Genomic DNA, 27,329 nt, shown 5'->3' with positions numbered 1-27,329 from the left:
ATGAGCAAACATTAAGGTTTTCATTGCAGCCTAGTCCCACTGCTGGTGTGTTACCAGCACACAGCTCTGTGCTGTGATACACGGTACAGTGCAGGTTAATGTTACTAAGGATGCTCACAAGTGCACGTTACAGATCTTTAAAAATACTTCAACTGCACACACCAGTAAGGACAGGCAAACACAGGATGAATCTAAGTAATGTGAGAGTTAAATAAATTCCTTTTGATAGTTAAAGTGGAAAACATGTTTATTAACATTCTTTCAAGCTTTCCTTATTCAAGGCCATATAAAAAAAACTCTGCATCTGGATTATACATGTTTTGTTACTCTCTACATAGTTACAGAGGCATTATATATAATTTACTTTTCTCATGATACACTGGTAAGTACTGAGCTTTGTTAATCAGGTATTTGAAAGGAACAATTTGTCTATATACACAATTTATCAGACTAACGTAGCATAAAATGCTCTTCAGTAAGAGGTATATGAGTTGAAGATCAATAGAATACTTACCTAAAATTCTATGTGGAACAAAACCTCCTCTGTTTTAGTCACCCCCTTCCCCAGCTCCCACATCATCACTGAACAGACAGACCATTCGTCGCAGTAGCAAACAAAGCTAAATTAACATGTTAACAACAGATCTTATTTTGTGAACTACTTGAAACTAAACATACATTCTAAGTTTCTTTATCCTAGGAACTGCTCAACAGGACAGCTTACGCTCAGCTATTGTGGCAATCTTCAAAGAATTATTTGGAATCACTACTTTATGATGAAAGTGGAATCTCTTCTGCTTTCTTTTTACAGACCAGCATACAGAACCTGTTCTATGCTTTGTTTTTCATAGTGGTGACAATTTTTGGAAAACTCTACACAAACATGCAAACAGACTTTTTTGTTGGGCTTAAGGGGTAACACCTACCATACACATAATAAACACTGCTATCAGTACAACCCAGCTGTAGCTACAGAATTATTTCCACCTAAATCCCATTTCAGCAGATACCAATGTTTAAAGTAGCCTGTGTGAGATTTTTATCGATAGATGCTATTAACGTTACTCATTAGCATTGTGGAGTCCAGTTAAACTGTCTTGAGAAGACAAAGCATGACTGAATACCTGAATCAAAAATAAATCTACCTGTAATGATTAACCCATAGAACAACTACATGAACCGCTCCTACTGAAGAACCGGGTGAATTAAAATATATCACCTACATAAGTGTTTGTGTTGTACAGCCTCAAGAACTCTCTTACTCATTCACTTTTCGTCATGAGTAGTCTCAAACAGTATTTGTCACTCTGTAATCCCTTTCATCATTGGGCTGGAGCTGAACTACTACGCTTTCTTCACTCGCTCCATTTTCTGCATCACTGCTATCAATGTTGTCATTGTCATCTTCCTCGTACTCGGAGGACTCGGTCATATTCTGATGGGAATGCGATTCTGACAGAGCCCCAAATGACTGAGTGCTAACTGAGGCTAACGGTCTAAGCAAGGGGGTATTTTCAGATACTTCGTTTTCTTCTTGACTGCTGTCTGTCTCAGAGTCAGAGTCCCCCTGAGAAGGGACCACTTTCTGCTTACAAACAGGGCACGTTTTTTTTGTTTTTGTCAGCCATGGGTCCACACACTTGCAGTGATATGCTGTTAGAAAACAAAACACGTGTAATTATTATCTAATTAAGAAGGACAATTTAACAGAAACACATCTCGCAGATTAAGTAAAACAGGAATATTATAGAATTTAACTCAAAACAGAACTTTACTTAGAAATTCTCTGGCAGTTGGACTGCCCATTCTTGTGTACAGGACACCTAACAGTTGAAGATCTAGGACCTAAGCAGTAAGGTAACAACTCATTTCCTCTACTGCATGGATCTGACAGCAGTCCTGCAATGGGCCACATTTGACAAAATCATCACCACTGAGTTCTGAGTGCAGCCAAGGCAGAGCCCTTATGTGGCTTCAGGACAGGCTGCATCCCATCATTCAGGCTCTCTGTCACTAGTCATGAAGTTACATCGTTTGATTGTCCTGGAGAAAGTGAAAGCCTACTTTCACATATGTAAATCGGAACTCCAGAATCTGCTTCCCTATTCAATACAGACATTTAGGGGACAGTGTCAAGCTCAACGTTTTTTTCTTATACACATCCAGAGAAAAATGCAGACTAGTAGTGTTAGCCCTTTTTCCTTTTAAAATCAACAAAAAAAGTTTGCTCTTTTCCCAGTTTGCATATGTGCTCAGGTAAAATAAGTAAATAAAATTGCAAGTCTAGATCTCCAGACATGGCATTTTAGATAGCTATTTTAAAGCAAACGCCAGACCTGAGGTGCAGCCGCTTACCATGAGAGCATGGAAGGATTCTGAGCTTGTCTCCATCCTCATATTCATCCAGACAAATGGCACACACATCATATTCATCTCCTACAGCACATGAGAATCTTTTAACTTCAGAAGATTTGCAGTAAGACTCCCAACACGCGCGTATAGGTTCTCTTTCTGTTTCATTAATCTTCCTGTCCTTGCAAGGGGCAAGTTCTTGGATGCTACATTGTTAATTTACTATCTGTATTCCCCGATTAGGGCTACAGCTCGTTCACTTTCCCACCATATAAATTAAAATAAGAAATGTTTCCCACTGGGAGAAGTGCTCTCTCTGCAACAGTCAATCATTCTTATTAAAACAAAGATGAAATTATTTAAATTTAGGATTCATGTTACCACACAGGTACTAACTAATAACTTATTCAGAACATTCTGATGAAAAATAACAAAGAAAAAATAAAGCAAAATAAATAAAAGCAGTTTAGTTATATGAGAGAATTTACATCACTGTGCGACTAGATACGCTGTTGTCAGTACTGACATTATGTGGTGCTATGGCATATGATATGACCAAACTGTAAACAACTTTTAGCATTTTTTCCCCCTTTAAAGGATTTTACAATATGGTCTTTCATCAGTCCAAATCCTTTCAATTTTCCTGGAAGATGCTGGCCCTCTGAAGTTTCCATTTACAGCAGCAGTTAATGCCTCTTTCACACATAAGTTAACTGCAAACAAAGCCGTAAAACACCAAGTCTCAGCATCAACATTCTCTTCCAAACATGCATGCCCTTGACTATTCAAATTCAGTATTTAGACATAATACTTGTCCAGAACTGGGCACCACTGAAAAGAGCTGCTTCTGTCTTTCTGCACCCTCCCTTCATGTATTCACACTGGAGATATTCTCGTGAGCTACTCTGCAGGCTGAGCAGTCCCAGTCTCAGCCTTTCTTACAGGAGAGATGCTCCAGTACCTTCTTCACCTTCAAGGCCATTTGCTCAACACAGCCTTCCAGATGTAGACTCAGCAGTGCTCATGTTAATATCACTCTCCTTAGCTTTGAAATGAAATCCCACAACTTCACTGTTACTTGGTGGAGGTACCGTGGTACAAGAGACACTTCCACATAACTTATTCCACCTGTGTGTATGGATATGCTGTTACTACGCCATAAGCACTTGAGACAGATGATTTCTAACACAGTCCAGAACTGCAGCAGCGTGCCAGGGCTGCACTCCCCTGACAATGGCCCACATGGAGACGCCCAAATCACGGGGTGCCAGAAAGAAGTTAGGCTGGCTCAGCTCATCATCCTGTTGCGTCCTCCCTGTCACACAACCAGAAGCACGTGCCAACAAACAGAGCTGCAAGCTTTCTTATCACTTGACTAATACACCTTTGGTTGAGGGACAGGCTAGTTCCAGGATCAGGTGATCTAATGCATGTTTGCACATGCTGTCATAAATGCAGTCATCCGCTCCGCATGTGGTGCTGGCATGCCTGCATCCACGTTACCTGGTACACACTTTGTAGCAAAGGGAAGCACCAATAATTTATGACCCGCTCTGCTGAGATGATGGACAGCCCAGATACTGCCCGAGATCCTGGGGCACGCCCCAGAGATTTGTTCACTGGGAAATGCAACCTGCTGCAGAGAACCTGCTTCAGCAGCAGGGTTGGACTCCATGATCCCAGAGGTCCCCTCCAGCCCCTACAGCTACTGTGCAACAACGCACGTTCAGAAAAAAGTGACCTTGGTGAAGCAACTGTTTTCTCAACAAGACACACGCTCAAGTTCTCAAGCACAGAGGCCAGAAATGACAGCATTTTGGCTAACTGCAACAAAGACATTTCCCTTGCTCTCATCAAGGCCTTGTACCCAGCCAGGCCTATCTCATCCCACCTTCACAAGGCTTCTTTCACTGCACAGTAGGTTTGAACAGGCTCTGAGCCCAATGGCTTCACCTGCACCTGCCAAGCTCATCAGCTGAAGTCCATCTGCTGAATTTATCTAGGTTATTAAAGAAATTAATTAGCACCATTACCTGATCCTGGCTTAGGGTAGGAAGGCAAAGCCTACGCAGCAGTGAGCCTTCAGCACTCTGAGGCCTGTACGCTTTCTCTGTGTGCCTCCATCACTACTTTCCAAATTAACACCCAAGTTTCACCCCCATGACTACGCTGACAGCAACAGCAGTCACCTCTGCTGCTGCAGACTTTCACAAGCAGGCATGCAGGTTCTTGTTAATCACTGCTGAATTTGCACTGCCAATGGTGCTGACTATGTTGACAAGTTGCATTTTGTAGCTGAGAATTTGCTCTATCAAAAAGCATTATTGCATTCTTTGTGTCTGTTGCAGTTTCCATGGAAATAAATAGGAAGCATTACTTCTGGAGCGACCTAAGTATCATGCTTAAATAAACTGCAAATGAAACAAAAGTCTCTCTTACTTGATACATAAATACAGTGTTTTCAGAAGTACAGTTACCCATCACATACAGACCACAGCCATGTGCTGATGAGCACCAGAACGCAATCTGCCAAGACTTCGGCAGTTTTCTTTATTAAGCCTACACTGTACTGTGCAATCAGGCAAATGGGTCAGTAATGAACAGTAATTAGACCTGTTATAATCCCATTTGCAGGAAAAAAAATATCAGTTTAGGAATACTATAGAACGGTAATTACTCTGGAACAGATTTTTAAAATCCATTCAGATACTACTATTGACATTATTTCCCCAATTTCTGCATGTATCAATCTACATACAAAGACACGTACGTGAAAGCTCAACAGCCATGATAGCCAAATATGTTTTTGTTTAAAAACATTTTTACAACCTATTACTTGTCACACAAAGGGCTATTTTTCCCCTCAATGCACACACAAGTCTGACTACACAAAATTAAGCTCTTATTTCAGACTTAAAACACTTACCAGCTTCACTGAGTCTTGTGGGTATAGCAATTCCAAAATCCCATACAAAGAGCTTTATAGAAACCACAGGGTATAACATCTATTAGCCTTCCAATGAAAGTGCCTAGATTCTTCTGTGACGGCAGCATTGAGGATAAAACTCAACTGCATAAGCAGTTCTTAATTCACTTGCCACAACAGTTTATAAAATCAGTATCATAAAGTCGGTTCAGTTCCGCGCTCATCTCAGTAGGAAGAGCAAATGTCTTTCTTTCTAAAGAGATGCAAACATTTTTTGATTCCGTGCAGTCCTTTTTTCTTTTTGGCAAATATCCGTTTCCTTCCAGCACACTGTCAAACTAAATATATTCTCACAAAGTATGGATGTTTAGGATATTTATCTGGTACCTAATGGGTGCCTACTGTACTCCACTGCCTACAGAATACACAAATTCGTCCATATGCCAAAGCATGTTTTTCCGAGTAGGATATATCTGTGATTATGTTACATGGACTATAGGTAATTTAAGTATCACATGAAATTAACAACATGCACTGAAGTCAGGAGAGTTTTCATAAGCACTTAACTTCAGCTTAACTTGCAAGTGCTCATTAGTGTAATTGTGCTTTGGAGCCAATTGAGGAAATAGTCACTTAATGATTTTACGTGACGCTTTTTTAGCTTCTACTCTAGACAGAAGCAGTGAACCAGAAGTAACTTCTTTACTGTAAGGGTGATGGAGCACTGGAGCAGGTTACCCAGAGAGGCTGTAGAGTCTCCTTCTATGGAGATACTTAAGACCCATCTGGACACCTACCTGTGCAACCTGTTGTAGGGTCCCTGCTTTAGCAGGGGGGTTGGGCTTGATGATCTCTTGAGGTCCCTTCTAACCCCTGCAATTCTGTGAACTTTCAAACACTAAATTATTTAACGCTAAATAATTTACAGTAGATGAATAATGATTGTTTGAGAGAATAACAGTGCTACAATACTTTCTAAACACTTTTTTAGGCTGATTTAGTACCCAACTTAACCACTTCCATCAATATTAACACACAATCACAGTACATCCTAAGCTGTAAGGGACCCTTGTGGACCACAGAGCCCAGCTCGACTCCACACAGCACCAAAATATCTACATCTGAGAATAGTGTGCAAATGCTCCTTGAGCTCCAGCAGCTCAGGGCTGTAACTGCTGCCGCGAGGAGCCCATCCACACCCGCTGCCCCCAGCTGAGGAACAGGAGGGAGCTGCAGGCCACCATGAAGCCACCAGTGTCATCCTCTCTGGGCTGAACAAACCCAGGGGCCAGTCCAGTCCTCATACGCCTTGCCCTTCAGACCCTTCCCACTTTTGCAGCCCTCCCTTGGACTCAAATAGTTTTGTGTCCTCCCGATATCATGGTGCATGAAACTGCCCACAGTATTACGCAAACTGTGCTGACACCACTCTGTGCAAAACTGCTCATACTATCATAGGCCAGGTGCAGAAACTCTTGAATTAAGTCTAAAAGCTTTCTGTTCTGTGTAAATCACTGAAAGCAATCATTACCTGGATAAGCCAGGTTTGCTTTACAACCAACTGCGCTCTGAACAATTTATACTGTGAAAGATTCAGCAAAAAGAAAGAGGAAGAATAAGGAAAATGCCAAGTAAGTTATTTTCATGCACTTGCTACTTAGTCGTATAATCCTGAGATCGTTATTACACTGCACACATGCACACACTATCTGACAAACACATTAAATGACTTTCTTGAAGCCACATGCTGATGGATTTCTTGCTCGTTTTTTTTCTTTTCTTTTTTTTTTTTTTTTTTTGTTACAATTCATCTTCAGAGGAAATCACTAAAAGGAAGCAAAATTAATATTCACTGGCTCGTGGTAATCTTTTCCAGAATTAATTTTAAATCCATAGCAACAGATCATTATAGCATTATCACTTCTTTTTTTTTAAGGGTTTTTTGGGATTTGGTTGGTATTTGCTTTTTTCCCCCCTCAAACGAAGCTGACTAACATTGTACAGAAACCTGTATCCACTCAAACTGAACACCTGCTTCGCACAAACTGAAAGCAGCATTATTAATAATGCAGGGTGGCTTTATCAAGGGCAAAGAATAGTAAGCAGTTCTACCCTTGAATCCAAGCATATCCTCTAATGTAGTATTGATGCGTGGGCAAATCCCTGTTGACATGTGTTACATAGAAATCAATCAAGTACTCTTTCCAGCTTTTCTTCTTATAGGTTGCAATAGATCGTTCATGAAAGCAACTGGATGGTAAGATTTAAAAACAATATAATTTTCTTCTACTTTTAAAAGCCAACAGACTGCTACAGAGAACAACTCAGGACATTTTTGAAATTTAATTAATAAAATAAACTTGCTACAGATTTATTTCTTATCTCATTGTTCTATCTTGAACACAAATGATTTTTAAAAAGAATCACAACAACAAACACTTTGGCACTCAGTTTGAACACTCTTGCCCTCGCAGAGGTACTGTAAGTGAATGAAAGGAACACTCCTTTGGAAAAGCAGTTAATTTAAACCCCTGAGACAGCTTTGCTTTTACAGCGTCTGTAGCGTCAGGCATCTTACATACCATTAGTTTTTATCCAATTCCAGATAGATTACAGGTGTAATCTACCACAGTGACTGACTGCTGTTGTCACTGTTAATGAGAGCAGCAAGGAAGATTTGAGGAATTTCTGTACAGACTTTGTGAAATATTTTCACCCACAGCACACACGTGGTGTCCACCCTGCTTCTGCTGAGGAAATGTTAGAACTCTGTTCCAGTGAGAGCAAGGTCAAGATACCTTTTCGTGTGTGCTTTCACCCAAACTCCGTTACCATTTCTCACGTACTCAAAATTATCAAAATCCCCCAATTAGGGATATTTTGTATTAAAACTGTGCGTTCTAATTAGACAAAAAAACAATCCACTTGCCTTTCTTAAATTTGTGTATGGGAAGTTTCTTCAGCTGATCCTTCCTCAGCCGATTCCTTCTTGCCCTGTGTCTGTCTTGCACAAATTTTGTGATCTGGAAACATGAGACACAAGGAAGACAGTGTGAATGGTAAGTTAGAACAAAAGAACGGTAAAGGTTTTGACTTGAGAGCCTTTGTCAAAAAAGGAACTGACACTCAAGCTGAGTCACCTTTTCTCTCATCTCAAGGATGAAGACAAACAAAGCCTAAAGGACATCTTTGATTACCACAGCACTCGAAAGGGAATATACAGAAGTTTCTTCGGAAGAGAAGAAATAAGAATAATATTCTCTCCATAAAATAGTGGCTATTACTGCAACCTCCTACTGAGGTATAGTGGCATTGAGGCACAATTCAGGGCTAAATAAAATTTATTAAGCTTGACTAGTTTTGCTAACAGCAGTTTTAAATTATGATGAGTTCCTTAGAGGATTATTCCCACGTTCATCAGTCCTGGTTTTACACTGTAGCCTGGGGAACAGGATAGAGATTTACTTCAAGTCATAGACTCTCTCTGTCTTCAGCCATACTGAAGATTGTTTCCATTTTCTTAGTAGTCCTTAATCCCATTTCCATTCATTTTCTAATCCTGACAAGTTACATGACTTAGTTTTTCAAATATGACAAAAAAAAAGTGTCCTTAACCAAGGCAAACACACTGACAAGTGGCTAAACCATGGCTGACAGCAGCACAGAGTGAACATTAATATTACGGAAATGTAGTTGTTTTCATTCAGAGTAAGAAAAAAAGAAGTCCAGCTCTTAAGTTCTTAAAAGCTAAATTTAAGAGAATCTGTATCTATGGCTTCTGCTCAAAGAAATTATTTATGCCCTGAATGCAAACACTTTAGAAATTTATCTCATCCACGTCACATGTTTAATATTGCATCTTGTTACAGTCAGAAAGATCAACACAACGGAACAGTAATGTATGAGATGTACTGACAAAGGGACTAATGCGACAAAAAGGTGCTAGAAGGAGAAAAGGACTGCTTACCCACCTCCAAAGATCTAGGCTCACAGTGTAAAACTCCACAAAGGAGGGATCTCCAGAAAGAGCTCCTTCCCCAGTGGCAGTCAGCCCTTGAATGGGGTCTAAGAGCCGTGCAGCCAGGCTGCAGCCCTTCCACTCACACCACTGAACTGCCTTCACACAGCTCCCAGGGCTCACCAGGTCCTTTCCCCAGGTGCTCCATCAGTGGTTCAGGTGGGGACTCAGCAGTTGCCATACACATCTGCTGTGGCAAACTGCTATTTTTGTGGTGAGTGGAGCACCTGCAGTTCTAAAGATCAATCTTTTTGGGATAATGAGGAATGGTTGAGGTCAGAAGGGCAGTGAAAACACTGGTGGATTTTACATTTTCTCTAATTGATCACTTCTCCATGGTTTTTTGAGAGCTGCCACGATTTTAACTCCAAATGTGCTCATGAATTTCAACTAAATACACAACTGATAGCATAAACAACACTAACACAGAAAGACATATTTCAAGAAAATTTCACGGAGCAATTGATGCATTATTTTTTATCAAAAGAAAAAAAATCTCGCAATTTGGTCAGAGATTATAGAACCACAGAATCACAAAGGTTGGAAAGGACCTCCAACATCACTCAGTCCAACCATCACCGATCACCAATATTTCCCCACTAAACTGTGTCCCTCAGTACCACACCTAAATGTTTATTGAACACTTCCAGGGACGGTGACTCCACCACCTCCTGTGCAGCCTGATCCAGCACTTGACCACTCTTTCAGAGAAGAAATTTTTTCCTAATATCTAACCTGAACCTCCTAGGCACAACTTGAAGCCATTCCCTCTCATCCTACTGCCTGTTATGTGGGAGATGAGGCCAACCCCCACAATGCCACAACCTCCTTTCAGGGAGCGGCAGAGAGCCATAAGGTCTCCCTTGAGCTTCCTCTTCTCCAGACGAAACAACCCCAGTTCCCTCAGCTGCTCCTCTCAAGACTCGTGCTCCAGACCCCTCACAGCTTCACTGCTCTTCTCTGGACACACTGAAGGCCTCAGTGTCTTTCTTGTAGCGAGGGACTTAATGCTGAACATGGTACTCAAGGTACTCCACTGTCAAGTACAGGGGGATGATCACCTCCCTGCTCCTGCTGGCAGCATGCCCAATTGAGAACCTCTGTAGGTAGCATATATATTGTAGGATATATACTATATACTGGAATAGGCTCTGAGCTTGCTGGCTATTACTGTACCTGTGTGAAAAACCAGTGCGAGACCTGTGTTGTGGATCAGTGAGACTAATATTAATTAAGCAACACCAGGTTGGTGAAGTGGGACATGTTCTCAGTGTATGAGAATGCACAGTGTTCTTTGTGGAGTGAAAAGGGAAAAGCTTATGCAGTGATAAGAGTATCAGTGAGGACAGTTCTTTGTAAGCTGTTGCACAGTAGGTAGAACCTCCTGATGTCTCCTGACTTTCCTTTCCCAAAAGTCTCTGTTTATCATACTAAGAATAATAAAGAATTATAGGTAACAGCAGTACAGTTATATACAGCACACACAGCTTTCACTGTTCCTTTACTGTGTCACTTAATTTAACTTCAATAAGTGACAATTCTGTGACAATCTGTTTATAAGAAAGGATGTTACTAAATAGAGCAACTTACCATAAATATGACAATGAGAATAAGGCAGATCCCTACTATTATTAGAAAAGGGATTAAGTAGTACTCCAAAGGAAGACTGAACTCTGGGATCAACACAACGTGGCCACTGTAGAGAGAAAGATAACAGTTTCTAGAAATGTTAGAAAATAATAAACTGTGAATTAAAGAATAAATACAATGAAAAAACAACCACCACCAGGATTAGCACATGATTCAGTGCAATCATTGGCAAATCGAGCCACGGGATAACTTACCCCTTTTCATACGTAAATTCTTCTTTAAGAGAATTGGCTGATGCTTCCCCAATGAAGACAGAAGGAATGTCTATCTTCTTTAAAATTTCAACTGTATAAAAATGAGAATAATAAAACCACTATTATAGACACTGTGGGCACTCTTAAGATGTTAAGACTCGAACACTATGACATTCTCACAACATGAGGATACATTTTAACGTAATAACACAGACTGATGCACATGTATGCTAAATTTTTATGTCATATAAGCATATTTTTCCTACTGAATAATTTACAGGCATTACTGCAGGTATATAAATCAAAATTATTAATTGCATTTAAAGGGAGCATAAAAAAAGTATTCTGACAAGAACGGGCATCGGAGTATGTTTAACTAGAGCATTAGTTCTTACTGAGTCATGTTACATATCATCCAAAATTTCAGGCAACTTATACTTTACGATCTGGCATGTACATTTTAGTCACTTTCTTTCATTCTTTTCACCCTAACCATTAACACACACATTGGAAAGGTCAAAAAGCAGAACAAATTTCACATCTTTACTTCAGCTTCAAGAAACCAAATGGAAGTGTCTCTTCCTTTTCCAGTTACTAATGAAGATTAATAGTAAACTTAGAGGATGAAACTCAAATGAAAAATTATCAAAAGGTCAAGTCCCTGTTCTAGAAAATTTATTTCCTTGGCTTCAATTTATGCTTATCTGCACCTCTAAGTCAACATCAAAGTATTCAGGTTCCACAAGCAAAAGCACACATCGCTCTATGTCTCTCCACACTGCTCAAGTGCCTATTTGTTGTATCTTGTTCTACAGTTGACTTCAGAGTGAAATCCGAAAATAAGTTTCGCATGGGTTGAGAACTCATTAAAACCACATTCACATAGCTTTCTGGACTACTCTGGACTACTTCCACTTAGTTTGCTGACTGTTAATTTCCTAGTTTGCTCAGTGGTGTTTCTACTTTGAAAGAGTTTTGATTCTTTCCATTTACGTTCTTGCTACACATTTGATAGCCTTCAAAAATCGGACAAAATAAACTCCTTAGAGAAAATCAGAACAGTGGGTCAGACAAAAAACACATACCATAAAACCAAAACATCATTTTGACTACAGAGTACAACAATGTTCTGAGGAGAACCACTCCAAGAAAGGTTAAGTCAGAACAGCTAGTAACAGCACAAGCTTTCCAATTTAATCAGGAGGGCTTTAAACTACAATTGTCAGGGCAGGGCTCCTCAAATCATCCCACGTTGAGGCTGATGACAGCGATGGATGCCCTGGGCCTGGAGTTGGATCACAGGCCAGTAAGACAGCACCAAAGATGCAGGATAAGGGAACTCCAATTGGTAAATCAGCCTCAATGGGAAACCATCTCAAATGCCTGTACATCAATGTATGGAGGATGGGAAACAAGCAAGAAGAGTCGCAGGCGTGCATGTGCTTACAAGGCTTTGATGTCATTGGCATCATTGATGTGTGGGGGGATGGCTCTCATGACTGGAACGTAGGAATGGACAGGTATGAACTGCTTAGGAAAAACAGGCAGGGGAAAAAGGGGAGGAGGTGATGCCCTCTACATCAATCAGCTGGAGTCCATGGAGTTCCACCTAGGGATAGATGAGGAGCTTATGGCTTAGGGCTAAAGGGAAAGCAGAGGAAGGAAACGTGGTGGGAGTCTGTTACAGGCCACCCGACCAGGAAGACCGAGTGGATGAGGCCCTCTGTAGACGGATAGGAGCAGCTTCATGTTCACAAAACACAGTCTTCCTTGGGGATTTCAGTCACCCCAGTATCTGTTGAAGGGACAACACAGCAGGGCACCAGAAATTTTAGGGGTTCCTGGAACACGTTGATAATTTCCTCTTCCAAGTGGTACAGAAACCTATATGAAAAGTTGCTATGCTGAACTCTGTCTTCACAATGAGGAGGGGATGTTGAGTAATGTGAAGCTAAAGGGCAGCCTTGGTTGCAAAATGGGGAAGATCAAGATCCTTTGGGCATCAAAGAAGACGCACGGCAAGCTTGTTATTCTGGACTTCATGAGAGCGGACTTTGAACTCTTCAGGGAACAGCTTGGCAGGGTGACACATAACAAAGCCCTGGAGGGAAGAGGGGCCCAAGAAAATTGGTCAGTATTTAAGGACAATCTCCTCCATGTCCAGAATCAGTGCATCCTGAGAAAAAGAAAGGCAGGCAAGAATGTCAAGAGGCCTCCATGGATCAACAAAGAGCTCTTGGACTTACTGACACACAAAAAGAAAGTCTATAGGGAATAGGTTATCTGGGAGGATTACAAAGAAGCTGTCTGCAGTCAGGGATCAGGTTTGGAAAGCTAAAACACACACAGAATTAAATCTAGCCAGGCGCATAAAGGGGAACAAGAAGAAATTCTGCAGGTGCATCAGTGATAAATGGAAGGCTAGGAAAGATGTGGGCCCTCTCTGGAAGGAAACCGGAAACCTGGTCGCAAGGGATGCAGAGAAAGCTGAGGCGTTCTATGACTTCTTTGCTTCAGTCTTCACCAGCAAGAGCTCTTGCCACACCACCTAAGCTGCAGAAAGCAAAGGTAAGAACTTAGAGAAGGCAGATCTGCCAGCTTTAAGCGAAGATCAGGTTTGAGATCATTTAAAGAACCTGAAGGTGCACAAGTCCATGAGACCCAATGAAATCCATCCACAGGTTCTGAGGGACCTGGCAGATGCAGCTGCCAAGCTACTATCAATTATATTTGAAAGATCATGGTAGTCTGGTGAGGTTCTTAATGATTAGAAAAGGAGAAACATAACGCCCATTTTCAAGAAGAAAAAAAAAAAAAAAGAAGATCCACAGAACGACAGGCCAGTCAGTCTCACCTCTGTGCCTGGAAAGATCACGGAGAGGATCCTCCTGAAGGCCCTGCTAGTGGGATGTGTCCCTGCCTATAGAGAAGGGCTGGAACTAATGATCTTGAAACATCCCTTCCAACCAATTCTATGATTGTATGATAAAACCGAAAAATTGAAAAATACATACATGCAATATGTATTTCATATAAAATAAGAATCCATTTGCTCAAGGAATAGAAAAATACATGCAGTGGTGCAAGAGCAAAATGAAACAACTAAATAGTCATATTTTGAAATAGGAGTTCTTTCCAGGAGTACAGGGCTTTTTTTGGGTTTGCTGCTTTTGCTATTATCCACATCAATCACATAAACCTATCTCATAAATCAAACCATTTAACTCAGAACAGTTGAACTATAAATTAAAGGAAAACAAAAGACACAGTCAAGAGAACATACAAATTTAACATCACAAATAACACATAAGAACACGTATGTTCTTACCCGGACAGTTCTTACTTTAAAGCATTCAATGCAGGAACATTTTTTGTTTTGGTGGTTGTTACTTTTAATGTATGTTTTTGACTATTTGTTGGGGCTCATTTGTTGTTATTGTTTTTTAAGTCACAGTTCATCGTAATACTTTGAACAGTAATACTCATGTAATACTGTACACTCTGGTAGGTGAAATGATTTTCAAACAGGAGAGAAGAAGTGATACCTGTACTTACTGTCGTTGGATCCCATGCTTATGAGGTCATCAGAATCAACATTATGAACTATAGCTGCCTTGTATCCAGCTCTCTGCGCGTTTAAAACCTGTAAGCCATACAACGTATTTGTTAGTAAGAACTGTACTTCAGAATACACCAGGTATATTTGCAGGAAGCTATAAACGTTAACAGAATTTTGTTTTCCCTTATAAAACAAGTATCACTTTGAAAATAAAATCATCCTCGTTACACAGAGCCCCAAAGAAACAAACACTAATTGTGCACCAGAACTCAAGAATTAACTCATTTTTAGAATACATATTAATATGATGATACAGATTCAGGAAATGGTCTTTTATTGCATGGTAATTTTCCACTACAAGAAAACAGCAATCAACTCTACCCAACAATTACATTCTTCAGAGTGCCATCTGCATAGTAATATTACCAGCACAAATGCAGACACCTTGAGGAATTACACTATTTTTATACGTATAAATACATACTTATATAAACTGATATATATGTATCAGCTTTAGGTGTAAACATAAACAGTGGTTGGATTTTGCCCAGTACTATGATGCAGCGTTTCACAATGTATTTGCTGGCCTTTGTGCCTAAAGAGGAATAGTTTTAATATACTGAGATATCATTTATTTAAATGACATAAAAACCAAGACCACTCTAAGAAAGTATGCAGCACAACTTCCAGCTTACACTGCTAAATGTTTTCTACGTATGTAAAAACATGCAGCGATCCCTATAAGAAGTCAACAGCACATTTCAAGATCCTGAGTCCAGACAGTAAGCGCAGGCTCGGGAACATTTTTAGAGAAAATAACTGCTGGAGTTCAAAGCTCAGTACAACCCCTACCAACGAGCTCATTCCAGTTCCGATCCCCAACACAAACAGCCATAAATATCCGGTATTCAGCTGAGGAGACAAACTCCCAAAGGCTTTAAATTGCTTCCACTTGCTTCCAGACTACTGCTATCCTACTGACACATGACTTTTCCTGTAAGAAATCACTAGATGTGAAGAGAGGATTGGGAGATCACTTTCGACCCAGTAAAAATTCATACACAACAAAAAACAAAGGAACAGTTATGCCTCTTTATTTATAGCTTTAAATAAATAAGGAGTAACGGAACTTGAAAATAAACTCACATTTTTATTAAAATCCGCATCATGCCCATCTAAGAGCTGGCATGTGATGTAGCTCACATCTCAGCACGTGCACTACTTCCTGCCACAAATATCAGAGCTAAATGCTGTGATACGTTTGAAATTATATAATGCAATACTGCAACGACATCAACAACAGAATCTCTCAAAATTCTGTGCAATAAGATGTGATTCTCCTTTGTTTAACATCAGAGAGAAAAAGCTGAGGGTAGAGTCAAAATGCTGTCTTGAAATCAATTAAGGAAGTTGTTTCTAACTAACAAGCACTTGCTTTTCTGATTAAAAGTGTACTTCACTACAAAGTTTCTGACCTGTTCCATTAACACCTTCAGCATTAATATAATCTCATCAATTTAGGGGCACGGCAAAGACAACGTGTAAAAGGCACATAATCATTAGCACTACCTTTTGCCAGTAAGCCATGCAGATGTACTGTGACAAGATTAGAAGTATAGAATACACGATATTCCAGAGCTTGATGTAAGCTAGATAACATGAGCAGTGAAACTGTACCTACTGTGGAACCTACCATCTGGGGAGAACTTTAACCACAGTGTCACATAACTAAATATATTACATGGCAGTGAGTATGTTTGGATCTTCTTTTCATTCATGAAAGTCAAAAACAAACTGAACCATCCTGCCTTTCTTAATGCATAGTTTTTTGCCCCATACATATTAGATTAATTTTCAAGAAAACGTTATAGTCTAGCCAAACACAAATCATTCTAATTTTGTATCTTTAAAATAACATACAGAATACTCCCCTTCAGAAGCAGGTTGATCTTTTAATATTATAAATATTTTACAATATCAAGCTGTTCTACCTACTAAAATAATTCCCATCCTACCACTCATGAACAAGTGCCTGTTTTTGCCTGGCACTGTTTCCTACTCCCATCAACTGTGACCCTATCATTGTTCACTGAGAGCTGCAAGAAGGTCCAGCTATAAAAACAAGAACAAAACATTAAAACTGCTTACAGATTTTAGGTCACATCAGTTTTCTAACCTCCCCTGTGACCCCTGGCTACTGGCACAAGAAAAGGCAGTGAAGAAGGAAGACCGCCTTTTTACACTGACCGATAGAACGGTTTTAAATTAAGAGACAAGATTCAGGTCAGATGTCAGGAGGAAATTTTTCATTTCTCAGGGCAGTGAGGCCCTGGCACCACAGCCCAGGGACGCTGTGAGTGCCTCATCCCTGGAGGTGCTCAGGCTGGATGGGGCACTGGGCAGCCGAAGCTGGTGGGGGGCTGCCAGGCCATGGAAGAGGTGGGGCCAGGACGGACTGTCAGGTCCCTTCCAACCCAACCACTCTGTGATTCTATGATTTCCCTTCAAGAAAAGTAAATACTGCTAATGGATGCTTTATATGACAAACTGCAGCACCAGTCACCTTTATTTGCCACACATGCTGGCTCATGAACAAGTAATCTTAAGCTAAATCATAACATAAGGCTTTATTTGCCTTAGATCTTTTGTTTGCACAAGAATAAAATTCTCCCTCCCTTTCACACCAGCATCGACCCTATTAACTATACTTATTTTTCTAAGCAACACCAAATTCTTAGAAAAATAAATACAAAACATACATATGTATATTACCTTGATATCGAAGTTGCACTCAAGCCTTCGAATTAACACAATAAAAGCAGTGGACGAGTTGTCCCTCAGTGGAGGGGGGGCTATAGGCTCACATGCATTCTCTGGTTTTGAATTTATTAGGAATCCCTGAAAAACAGTAATGGAATAATGTCAGCTTTGTGTCTCTTTAGCTGAACTAAACAGTTTTCAGACAAATATAAGGAAAGAAAACAGTATTTTCAAATAGTAGCCAAGCAAATTCTTACTATCAACTTAGTTCTACCACTGTGAAATTTCTGCTACATCTCTATTAATTTTTATTTATCAGAATCTTTCTATCTATAATAAAAAATATTGAAATCTGGAAAATCTGAAAGTTAAGAAAAGTTTTTCCACTTATTTCAGCTGAAGTTCATAACTTGGAGTTTGCAGTACAACCCTGTACAAAAAGGACCGTATGCACTACATCAACATTGTGGAACTACTGTCCTAAGACATACTCAGAATTATAAAACTGAAATGTAGAAGAACTAACACTGGTTGTGTATAGAGAGAAAAATCCATGATAACAAAATGAGCACTGCATGAAAATGTTAATGTTACCTGTACACAGAAAGTCTGATCAAATCTGGTCATGCAAACCATTACTCCCCATATCAATTACACTTTAAGTGCCACATGTGTGGAACTCCCCTTTGAATAAAGCTCACTCATCACCTTCTATTTGAGAGGAAAAAAAAGGGCAGTCCAGTCTCAAGCACAGTTATATCTCAGGATATGCATCTGTAGAAAGCTGTGGACCAAACTTCCAAAAAAAAAATCTGAGGATGCAGACACAAACTCAAACTGTCACAGGTCAATTCTGCAAGGGAATTATCCATGGGTGTCATCATAGCCCAAGGCCCATGCAAGATAGTTTAATTTAGTCTGTAATGATAGTCAAAATGCACAGGAATGTGTTGCACTTGAACTCATTTTTACTTCTACACAGGTGACCACGTCTGTCTTAGTTAAGGTCTAATAGTTAAAAAGGTTAGAGCCCAAGCTCCTTACAGCTATTTCTGATGTATTACATTGGTTCACTCCTAGGGCAATCACTTAATCGCTCTGCTTCTCAGTTCAGTCAGTAAACAATACCAGCTTTACCTACGTTTCTCCCCATAACAAATCTTGCTAGACATGAAAAGAAAGTCCTGCTGAAGCTTCATTTGCAAACAAATTCCTACTGTTAGACAAATTCTTACATTAGTTTATTCTTCACTGTGATAGGACACCATGCAGTCAAAAAGGAGTCCAGGCTTGTATGACCACATCAGCTTAATCCTTGTCTATTTTTTAACTGACAAGCATCGCAACACCAACGATGTCTCACAGCCAAATTTTAAGGCCTTCCATGTCACAGACAGAAGGAAATGGAAAGCAGCTCTCTGCCCTCATCTGCTATTCACCATCTCCACAAGCACACAAATTATAGCAATTCCCCTTCACTGGAACTGGGAAGATTGCGTGCGCAAATGTTTATGGCTTAGAACTCCCACACAAAATAAATGCAAATACATCTCAATCAGAAATATTTACTCATACACTGTTAAAAGCAACAGCCAAACAAGGTCCTGCATTGAGCCTGACCCTCTGCAGCCACTTCTGTAATAATAAATAAAAATAATGAAGGGTAAACTTTGTGTAAGAATTAAACTGTTTGGATGGCTATACTAAACTGCCTTTCAAGATGATAACTGCAAGTACAGAACAACCAAAAGGAAAGTTTATCTGAAATGAACAGCCTTACCAATGCTGACTGTCAGAATGTGATCCTACAGAAGGTAAATGGTTCACATCACTGCAAAGATACTTTTATCAGGCAAGCAGAAAACATGCAGCATAAGCATTTTCCTGGAATTGAAAAAGCTTCAGCTACAAAATCTCAACCATAAACTTACCTCAGAGGATAACTTACTTACTACCTCCTCTATTTTATTTTATACAGATAAAAGTGAGGGTTTTTTTTTCCCACATCAGTTACTACTGCCATTAGAATGGATGGATGTCTACTTACCACAGCCATCCAGAAAAAGCAGATCTTGTAGCTTTCATAGGCAGTGATGAAAAGACATTTGTTCTCCCTTCCTCATAAACAGTCCCCTTCCACTTCATCTTCAGCAAGATCTACTTACTGTGAATTTCATTCATCTACACACCTTACATTTGATATGTGTTAACTACAGTAGACATGCAGAACAGGACATGATTTGTGGTTTTATTTGTTTATAGAATACCTTCAGGCCTTCTGCTGGCAGTCTGTAGCCAAATCTGGCAGGTAGATCATCAAAGGTCTGGGTTCCATTTTCGAAGTTATACTACAAGAAATAAATTTTAAAGAAAATTCAGGTTTGCAACAGGATGGAGCCCTGGGCAGCCTAGTCTAGCATTAGGTCTAGAGGATGGTGGCCCTGCCTGTGACAGAGGGGTCGGAACTTGATCCTTGGGGTCCCTTCCAACCCAAGCCGTTCCATGATTCTATTTGTACTTACTCTTGTTCATAAACAAATTTTTTTTTTTTAAGATGAAAATATTTATCAGAGATAGGACCTTCTGAAAGCATATCAATGAAGCCACAAAGTTACTTTTCCACTGGACTTTCACTCACACAGCAACTTCATTCTTTTCTCATCCAGTTGTCAAAACAAGGAATTATTTAGTAAGTAATAAACCTGGGCATTAAATCTCCGTCTACAACTCAAATACCATGTTTGCAAAACAGAAATCTCAACAGCTCTACAGTTTTCTTCTACGCAAACAATCAGCTTTCAACTTCCAAACAGAGGAATACTGTAAAGACCTTCAATCAGTGGAAGCTTTGTTTCCTCCTTCCTCGTGACATCCTTCATAGCTGTATGAGTTGGTTAGCAATGGAGAATCCAGACAATAAAAAGTAAAGAACATACATAAGCTGAAATCTCTTCTCAATGTAAGTAAAATAAATAAATGAACAAAATTAGTTTCCTGAAAAAGCTGTGAATTCTACAGTAACTGCTTATTGTATCATAAAACTGTTACACATGATAGTCAAGAAAGAATCACGATTACCTCGGGAGAAGGTATTTCACAATTGTAAGATTTAGACATGGGAACTCTAATTAAAATAATAAAAAAAACACACTATCATGATCTACCTTAATTCTTTCAAAAGGAAAAGATTTCAAAGAAGCTCCCTTTCCACAGACTTTACTAAAGTGGAAGGGGAAAAGGTAGCAATGGAGCTTAGCTCAAAGGACAGGCACTTGTTTTGTGTAATCAATCCGCTTCTACAACCTCTCCCCCTGATCTTCCATCCTAAAATTAGGCAGCACAGCTCTGTGCCAGTGAGCTGTCCTCACCATTCACTCACTTACTACCTCCAAAGTGCTCTTCCTGAGCTCACATCATGCATGCTATCCCCTAAATTAATCACAAGTTTCAATTTAAGCTAAGAGGCAGATAAAAACATACTTATTTTTATCCCCCGTGAGAACAAAGCAGCATAAACACAAACCTAAACCAGTAAAGAAAGAATTTCTTTGCTAGGCAGACCAAAAGATTTGCCTGGAACTTTACCCTTCAGACAATCATTAACCCAAGAAGTCTTTCAGAATCATAACTTATCTGTATGCCTTCAATTCTCCTGAGCATTTTACCGTCTCCTTTTCAAACAGCACAGTTTTAACAGGTATCTGCTTCATCCCCTCAAATCCTGTTTAACAGACATTCTCAAAATAGATCAGTCATTACCCAAATATCCCAGAATAAATCCACTTCTTTTTTTGATTGAATTATTTTAGAATAGTGCCTGCTGAAGCTTAAACAGAGAAATTAAAGTAAGCTTCAAAACATTTTTTCTAAGATAGGAAGTAGCAAGCATAAAAATAAATTTTATTATGAACAGAGGAAATGTGTGTAAATTAGAAAGAAAGGGGGAAAGAAAGATCAAGTCTGCAGTAGAAATCAAGTTTAACATTTCACTGCAGAATGTCAGTGTCACAACAGCAGTTATCTGCACTGCTGCTTAGATTTTTTCACCTACAAAACATAACAGAGCAGTAGCAATTTCAAGACCCAAATTACACAACTGAGCATTCATGAACCCCACGTTACCGTGATCTCACGTACTTTTATTTGAAGACTTGCTTCAAGGATTTTCACTCCATTCTCCTAAATTAACTGACATGACACTAACACATACTTTGGATGTCACTGTGACTGGCAGAGAATACAGATATTACAGCATATAGACAGAATTATTTCAGTGGAATAGATTGAGTTATTTCTATCCTACAAATGCATAGCTTCCTCCATAAAAGTACAAGACACATGACATTGGTCACTGCCAAGGAGTGCCCACCATAGCACAAAGCATCCTTAGCCTTAACACTGAGAGTTAAGTTCATTAATCAGCCTTACATCACAAACAACACAAAGACTATTTAAAACCCAAAAAATATTATTCTCATTATTTAAAATACGTACATATGTAGGCGCAGCACCACAAAAGCTTCACTGACAAAGCTCCAGCACAGACATAAATAATACTAGCCATGGGCAGAATATTTTATTTACTTTATTTGGATAGAGTTACCCTACAAAATGGCATCCACCGTCAAAACAAATTGCTACCTAAACCAAATAACCTAAAGCAAAGAGATTTATAACATGCCATAGAATACATGTTCAGATTGGAAGTTCTTACACGACTTTAAATGAATGAAGTGTTTTCACTGTGGGGTATCTGAGCACACACCTGACAGATCATTTGAAAATGGAAGGCTTATTTTGGTATTGAACTGAAGCCTTAAGGCAACCCTCTTCCAAATGACCCATTACAAAATTTACTGCACTTACTCATTAGCAGATTAATTTAGAACAAGATTCAATTCTACAGATTTCACCTGTGGAAAAAAATATTCTCACACTTACCGCTAAAATATCTGCCTCCACTGGTAAGAGATTCAGGAAAGCAAATAGCTGGACAGTCACAATAGTGTATATCTGTGTGGCAGACAACATCAGCATTCCTATTGACAACAGCATATTTCAATATCTGTAAAACAGTGGGGGGAGGGGGAAAAAAAAAAAAATCAAGCCTTGTAGCAATACTTTCCTCTGCCATTTTACTGAGTTCTATCTGTCAGCTAAAATCTACCCTCTAAAAGAGCAAGAAGATATTCTGTCTTCACTTTTGAGAGATAATTTTTAATTTATATTACTTTAGAGAGAGAAAAGAATCCCATTTACCAAGAGCATGTAACCTCGACAGGACTGCCTGTGCAAATCAAAAGTTACAATAATAGCACTTCAAAAAGCTTCAGGGAACAAGTGGCAACGTAAGTGGTACAAAGAAACGAACACTCACGTGTTGCTAATTACCCTTAGACATGCTTAATTCTAATATTTAATTCTTCTAACACAAACATAAGCCATCAAAGTTTCTTAAGTGCCTGAAGTAATTCCACTAAAAACCATTTACTCTGCAAAGCTAATTTCAGTAGGCAGCAACTATCAGCAAATTGTATTAATTCCAGGGAAACACACGAGTGGGTGACGCACTGCGTGAGCAGGATGGTAACCCAGAATTCAGGTGGTTCAGTGTCCTCTGAAGCATGAGCATTTTTGAGACCTTTAAAAAACAAATACTCTTTAAAGTATTCTCATATGCTTATCAACAACTCATAGCATTAAAAAGAAGTTAATTCTGCTTTGTTAATAAATTTTCAGCAAAACTGGCAGCAAAAGGAACAACTTATCTCTCTGAAAGCAGGAGCAAGTTTGCAAACAGAAACAGTTCTTTTAAAGTGCTGATTATCATTAGTCAAAGAGGAAAAGAAAAAAAAAGCAAGCAGCAGCAGTAAGAGGAAATAAAGCCATCATTTTGGTATTATGCCATGCCATACAAATATGGCTTACCCACAAAAATATTAAAAATGCAAAACAAGAGCCTGTAAGCCTTTCCTGCACCAGCAATGATACTTGCTTCCCTGCTGAAGTCACCAACTTCATCCTATTAGCCCCCCAAAAACACAAACGTGTAACGTGGACCAAAGCTGCGGTATTTGATAAATCCCTTCACACACAGTGAGAAATGGTGCCTCTGGAAAGCTTTCATCCAAAGTGCTCAATGCTGTGGGCCAGTAACCCACTGCCACTTTTTTGGTCTGTAATATCATCTAGAGGCGACTGTATGAAATTCATTCACAGTAAGCTGAAAATTCTGCTATCTACATTGGAAAATCAAGCACCCAAAAACTTGGCAGGAGGGCAAGAGGGAGAAGGAGGTTTCAGTCCTCCATAACCGACTTCAGCACTTCAGAGCATACTGCCCTGCACTGAACAAAACAGGGTTGCGTGGGGAAAAAAAAAAAAAAAAGACTGCGATCAAACAATCCAGTTATTGACATACAAAGGGCACACGGAAGGTGCACCACTGGCCACAAATGCAGTACCTCCTCACGTCTCAGTCCTTGACTTTACACGAGATGCACCTTTTAATACTTTTTACTTCAAAGATTCCTACCGTTTTATGTTTTTCCCACTGCATGCAGTTATGTGTGGCTTGACACAGCTTTGATGCACGCTGTTGAGCAAGCTGAACTTCAGGATGGGCCGCTGAGAGGAGAGCTGACATTTCCAGGGAGCAGAAAGCAGAGCCTGCATGAGGGACTGCCAGCTGCCCGAGCTCCTTCCCCATCCCTATAAATTGCATGTGAGAGGCTTCCTTCCTGTGCAGTGCTCCCAAAACAAAGGCTGGCTTACTGCCATGCCAGTGTACAAAAATTATACATATATATATATAATTAAATCAGTGTTTGGTTTCTCTGCCTCCTCACTTATTTTATGACTTTGCTAAACATTGTACTTTCTCAACTTTCATTTGGCAAAATAGAACTCATCATCAGTGGACAATTTCACTGAAGTGCTGGTGATACACAATCTACTTCAAAGAAAGCTGATCTATACAAGCATTTTACAATGCTTCAGGAGTATTTTGACTTGATGGATGTTTTCTAGATTTGGATTATAAACTAACTTATTATAGCTGTATTATAACAACACTGCTGTCTGCAGAACGTCTCAGAGACCACAACTGCTTTCATTCCTGCACCTCACCCTCTTACAACCCAACCAGGTGCAGCAGAACCACCAATTCCACACTGCAATCCAACCGGACCACTGACATCATCTGCTGGATACAAACTTCAAAAGGAACGACAGAACTCCATCAGGAAGTTCATTCCAAACAACGCTACTAGAAGAAGGGGCCAACATATTTTTAGCTTAATTTTTTTTCCATTTTTCTTCAAAGACGACCATCCTAAAACAAACCTCTTTAGCATAAGGAAGAGCAATGGGGAATGACCCCCACTCAGCCTCCCCCATCACCCTGTACTACAGTCAGCCAGGAGGGCACCGCCTGATCATCACTGCCTCCCAGAAAATGTGTCCTCAGTCACAGCCCCACGACTACATGCACAGCCAATGGTGGTTAGAAGCAGGAAGGAAGAACCAGCCTCTCTTCTAGATGCCCTTCCCTGCAAAAGCAGAACTTGACACCAAAGATCACAACCTCTGCTCCCCCCAGACAAGTTTCAGCTGACAGTTTCTTCTAGTAATATTGCTATGGCCACAATCCAATCTTTAAAGAGACAATGACTAGCTGCCATTCAGACACATGATGCATTCTGAAACTTCTAACTGGTTAGAAGAACAGAAGTTACAATCAAAGGAACTTGTAATGAATTATGAAATATGTGACTTTTTATTTCTAAATTACAATTTCCTGGCTTCCCAAATCTGTCAGCCCCAGCAACAGGAACATCTGTGAAACTGGAAGAGTAAAAGGGCAACCATCCAAAAAAATGGTAACTGTCTTAATGACAGAAGTAACCAGACACTTGAAACTATCACAGTATCATACATACAGAAAGCACTAAAACAGCATTAAGTATCATTACAAAATAACAGAAATAAAGTTGCTCATGCTAACAAAAAACACATATAGCCCTCTTCATCAACCAGTTACACACAAACTCTTCTGAGCCCAAGAATTACCGCCTCAAACACATCTCAAAAAGCCCTATGCTTCAGGAAACTTCACAGCTCATTTGTAGTCCACAGTCTTTATTTGAGTAAAGCAACTTACACCATACAGAAATAGAAGTATATGCAATTAAACACTAGCTGCAAACTACACAAATGAAGTTTAACTTCTCTTGCATTAATTCGGAGTGCCTACACGTGTTTTTCTAGACGGGGTTCTCATTATGTAACTGTGGGAGTTTCAGACTGCTTCCCACTTCGCATTCCAGAACTTGCAAAACACACTGAGCCTGAGGAGCTGCACACCTCCTCCTGATGGAACAGGACCATCAGGTCCGGAGTGGGGAGGCAATGTGCTGAGGGCACCACAGTGGCCATGAAGCTCCTACATGAACTTCAAATACATCAGCCAAGGCATTTCCCATAGAAATAAGGCAGAAGCAGTATTTTTGACTTCACAATGGATAATATATTTCTAATTAAACTTTTTATGGAAGCAGAGAGCGCAATATTGCTTCTCATTTTAGTGAGGATCTCACTGTGTTACAAATACCATCTTTAAACACCAACAAGCTGATTCCCAGATCAGAACGTGTAACCTGAGGGGAAAATACTCTTGTAGCTGTAGTCCCTGCACTCTGTCAAAAGCACCACATCACACCTGCCAGCACCAACAAGCTGTGGGAGCATCAAGAAATGATTTGGTGCTGGACGCTGAGCCGACAGAGCACTCGGAGCTCCTGCCAACTATTCTCAAACAGAGATGCTCTAAGCACGCGTAAACGTAAATGTTCTGAAACACATTTTTCAGTCCAGTTTCTTTCACAGTAAAAGGCAGCAAAGCGCAATTCCCTGCCTATATGTTTATGATCACGCCTCAGTTCTTAAGAAAATACTTGTTTTAACCATTTAGCAGAAAAAAAACAGATCTACATTTAATAGCCTGAAATTCCATCTCCGTGCTGCACAGGATTACAACGCCCAGAGAGAACGCATCAGAGTCCGCCCCACCACAAACACAGCGACGGCGTTTTCCGCGTTTTCAGCAGACTGCTCTGTCCGAGGCTTCCAAAACCCAGCAGCGCAGCACACAGTTGCACAAACGCCATCACAGCTCTCACGTGTATCTCGGATACCCCTACGCCGCGGCTTTCTACAACCCAACGGCAGCCCATCATCACCAACCTCCACCTCCCCCACCCGAGGCTGACAGGACCCAAACCCGCCTCGCACAGACAGCCCTTCGCGCTCAGCTCCGGCCGCCGCAGCACCGCTCCTCCCCGCCGCCGCTCTCCTGCGGTCAGCGCCCCTCCCCACCGCTTCACCACAGCGCCGGGCCGCGAGGCGCTACGATACGGCCCCGCGCCCAGCCCGGCAGCGACCCGCAGAGCGCTCGTGCCCTGTCCGGCCTCCCTCCGCCGGCCGACCGCGAGGCGCCGCCCGGAGCCGCAACGATACCGCGAGGCGGGGCGGCCGGGGCGGAAGCGAATAGGCGCTGCGCAACGAGCGGCGGGCTTAGCGCCGCACGAACGGCCGCAAAGCCGGGGCGCCGCGCGGCGGGTAGGAGCCGGGGGACGCGGCAGCCGCCCCTACAGCCTACACTCCCTCACCTGTGGGGCCGGCACAAGGCCCGGCGCCAGGAGCCGAGAACCGCACTTAGGCCGCCTCCATGGCGCGCTCACCTCCACCCAGCGGCCGCGGCGGAAGTCCCGCCCCCAAGGGCCGCGCCTGCCCGCGGCATCCCATTGCTCCAGCCGGACGTCGCTCAGGCGCGGGCGCGTGACGCGACTGGGCGGGGCGGCTGGGCGGGCC

The 27,329-nt window shown here is 40.8% G+C and overlaps 1 protein-coding gene across 1 annotated transcript; it reads right to left on the bottom strand.

The window, feature by feature from the left end:
• Positions 1-229: 229 nt before the first annotated feature.
• On the bottom strand, positions 230-27,235 carry RNF13 (ring finger protein 13). The gene is made up of 10 exons (XM_042881363.1): positions 27,128-27,235; positions 22,401-22,524; positions 19,727-19,807; positions 17,472-17,597; positions 14,696-14,783; positions 11,141-11,231; positions 10,887-10,992; positions 8,208-8,301; positions 2,356-2,436; positions 230-1,653 (listed from the first exon to the last, which is right to left on the bottom strand). Exons 2-10 carry the CDS (start codon positions 22,512-22,514, stop codon positions 1,289-1,291), a joined length of 1,146 nt encoding a protein of 381 aa, XP_042737297.1. The 5' UTR covers positions 22,515-22,524; positions 27,128-27,235; the 3' UTR covers positions 230-1,288.
• Positions 27,236-27,329: the final 94 nt, after the last annotated feature.

This window comes from Lagopus leucura, unplaced genomic scaffold (assembly GCF_019238085.1).
Source record: "Lagopus leucura isolate 7727_CA_CO unplaced genomic scaffold, USGS_WTPT01 Super-Scaffold_100029, whole genome shotgun sequence".
NCBI classification, from domain to species: Eukaryota; Metazoa; Chordata; class Aves; order Galliformes; family Phasianidae; genus Lagopus; species Lagopus leucura.
The sequence above is the reverse complement of the archived record's forward strand: the minus strand, read 5'-3'. Positions and strand labels throughout refer to the sequence as shown.

Excerpts from the sequence above, each read along its gene's own strand:
- RNF13 (XM_042881363.1), bottom strand. The coding sequence starts at position 22,514 with ATGCTGTTGTCAATAGGAATGCTGATGTTGTCTGCCACACAGATATAC. Across the intron at positions 17,598-19,726 it reads TGCCAGCAGAAGGCCTGAAG|GGATTCCTAATAAATTCAAA; the intron begins GTATTCTATAAA and ends ACTGTTTTTCAG. Across the intron at positions 14,784-17,471 it reads AGTGCAACTTCGATATCAAG|GTTTTAAACGCGCAGAGAGC; the intron begins GTAATATACATA and ends TATGGCTTACAG.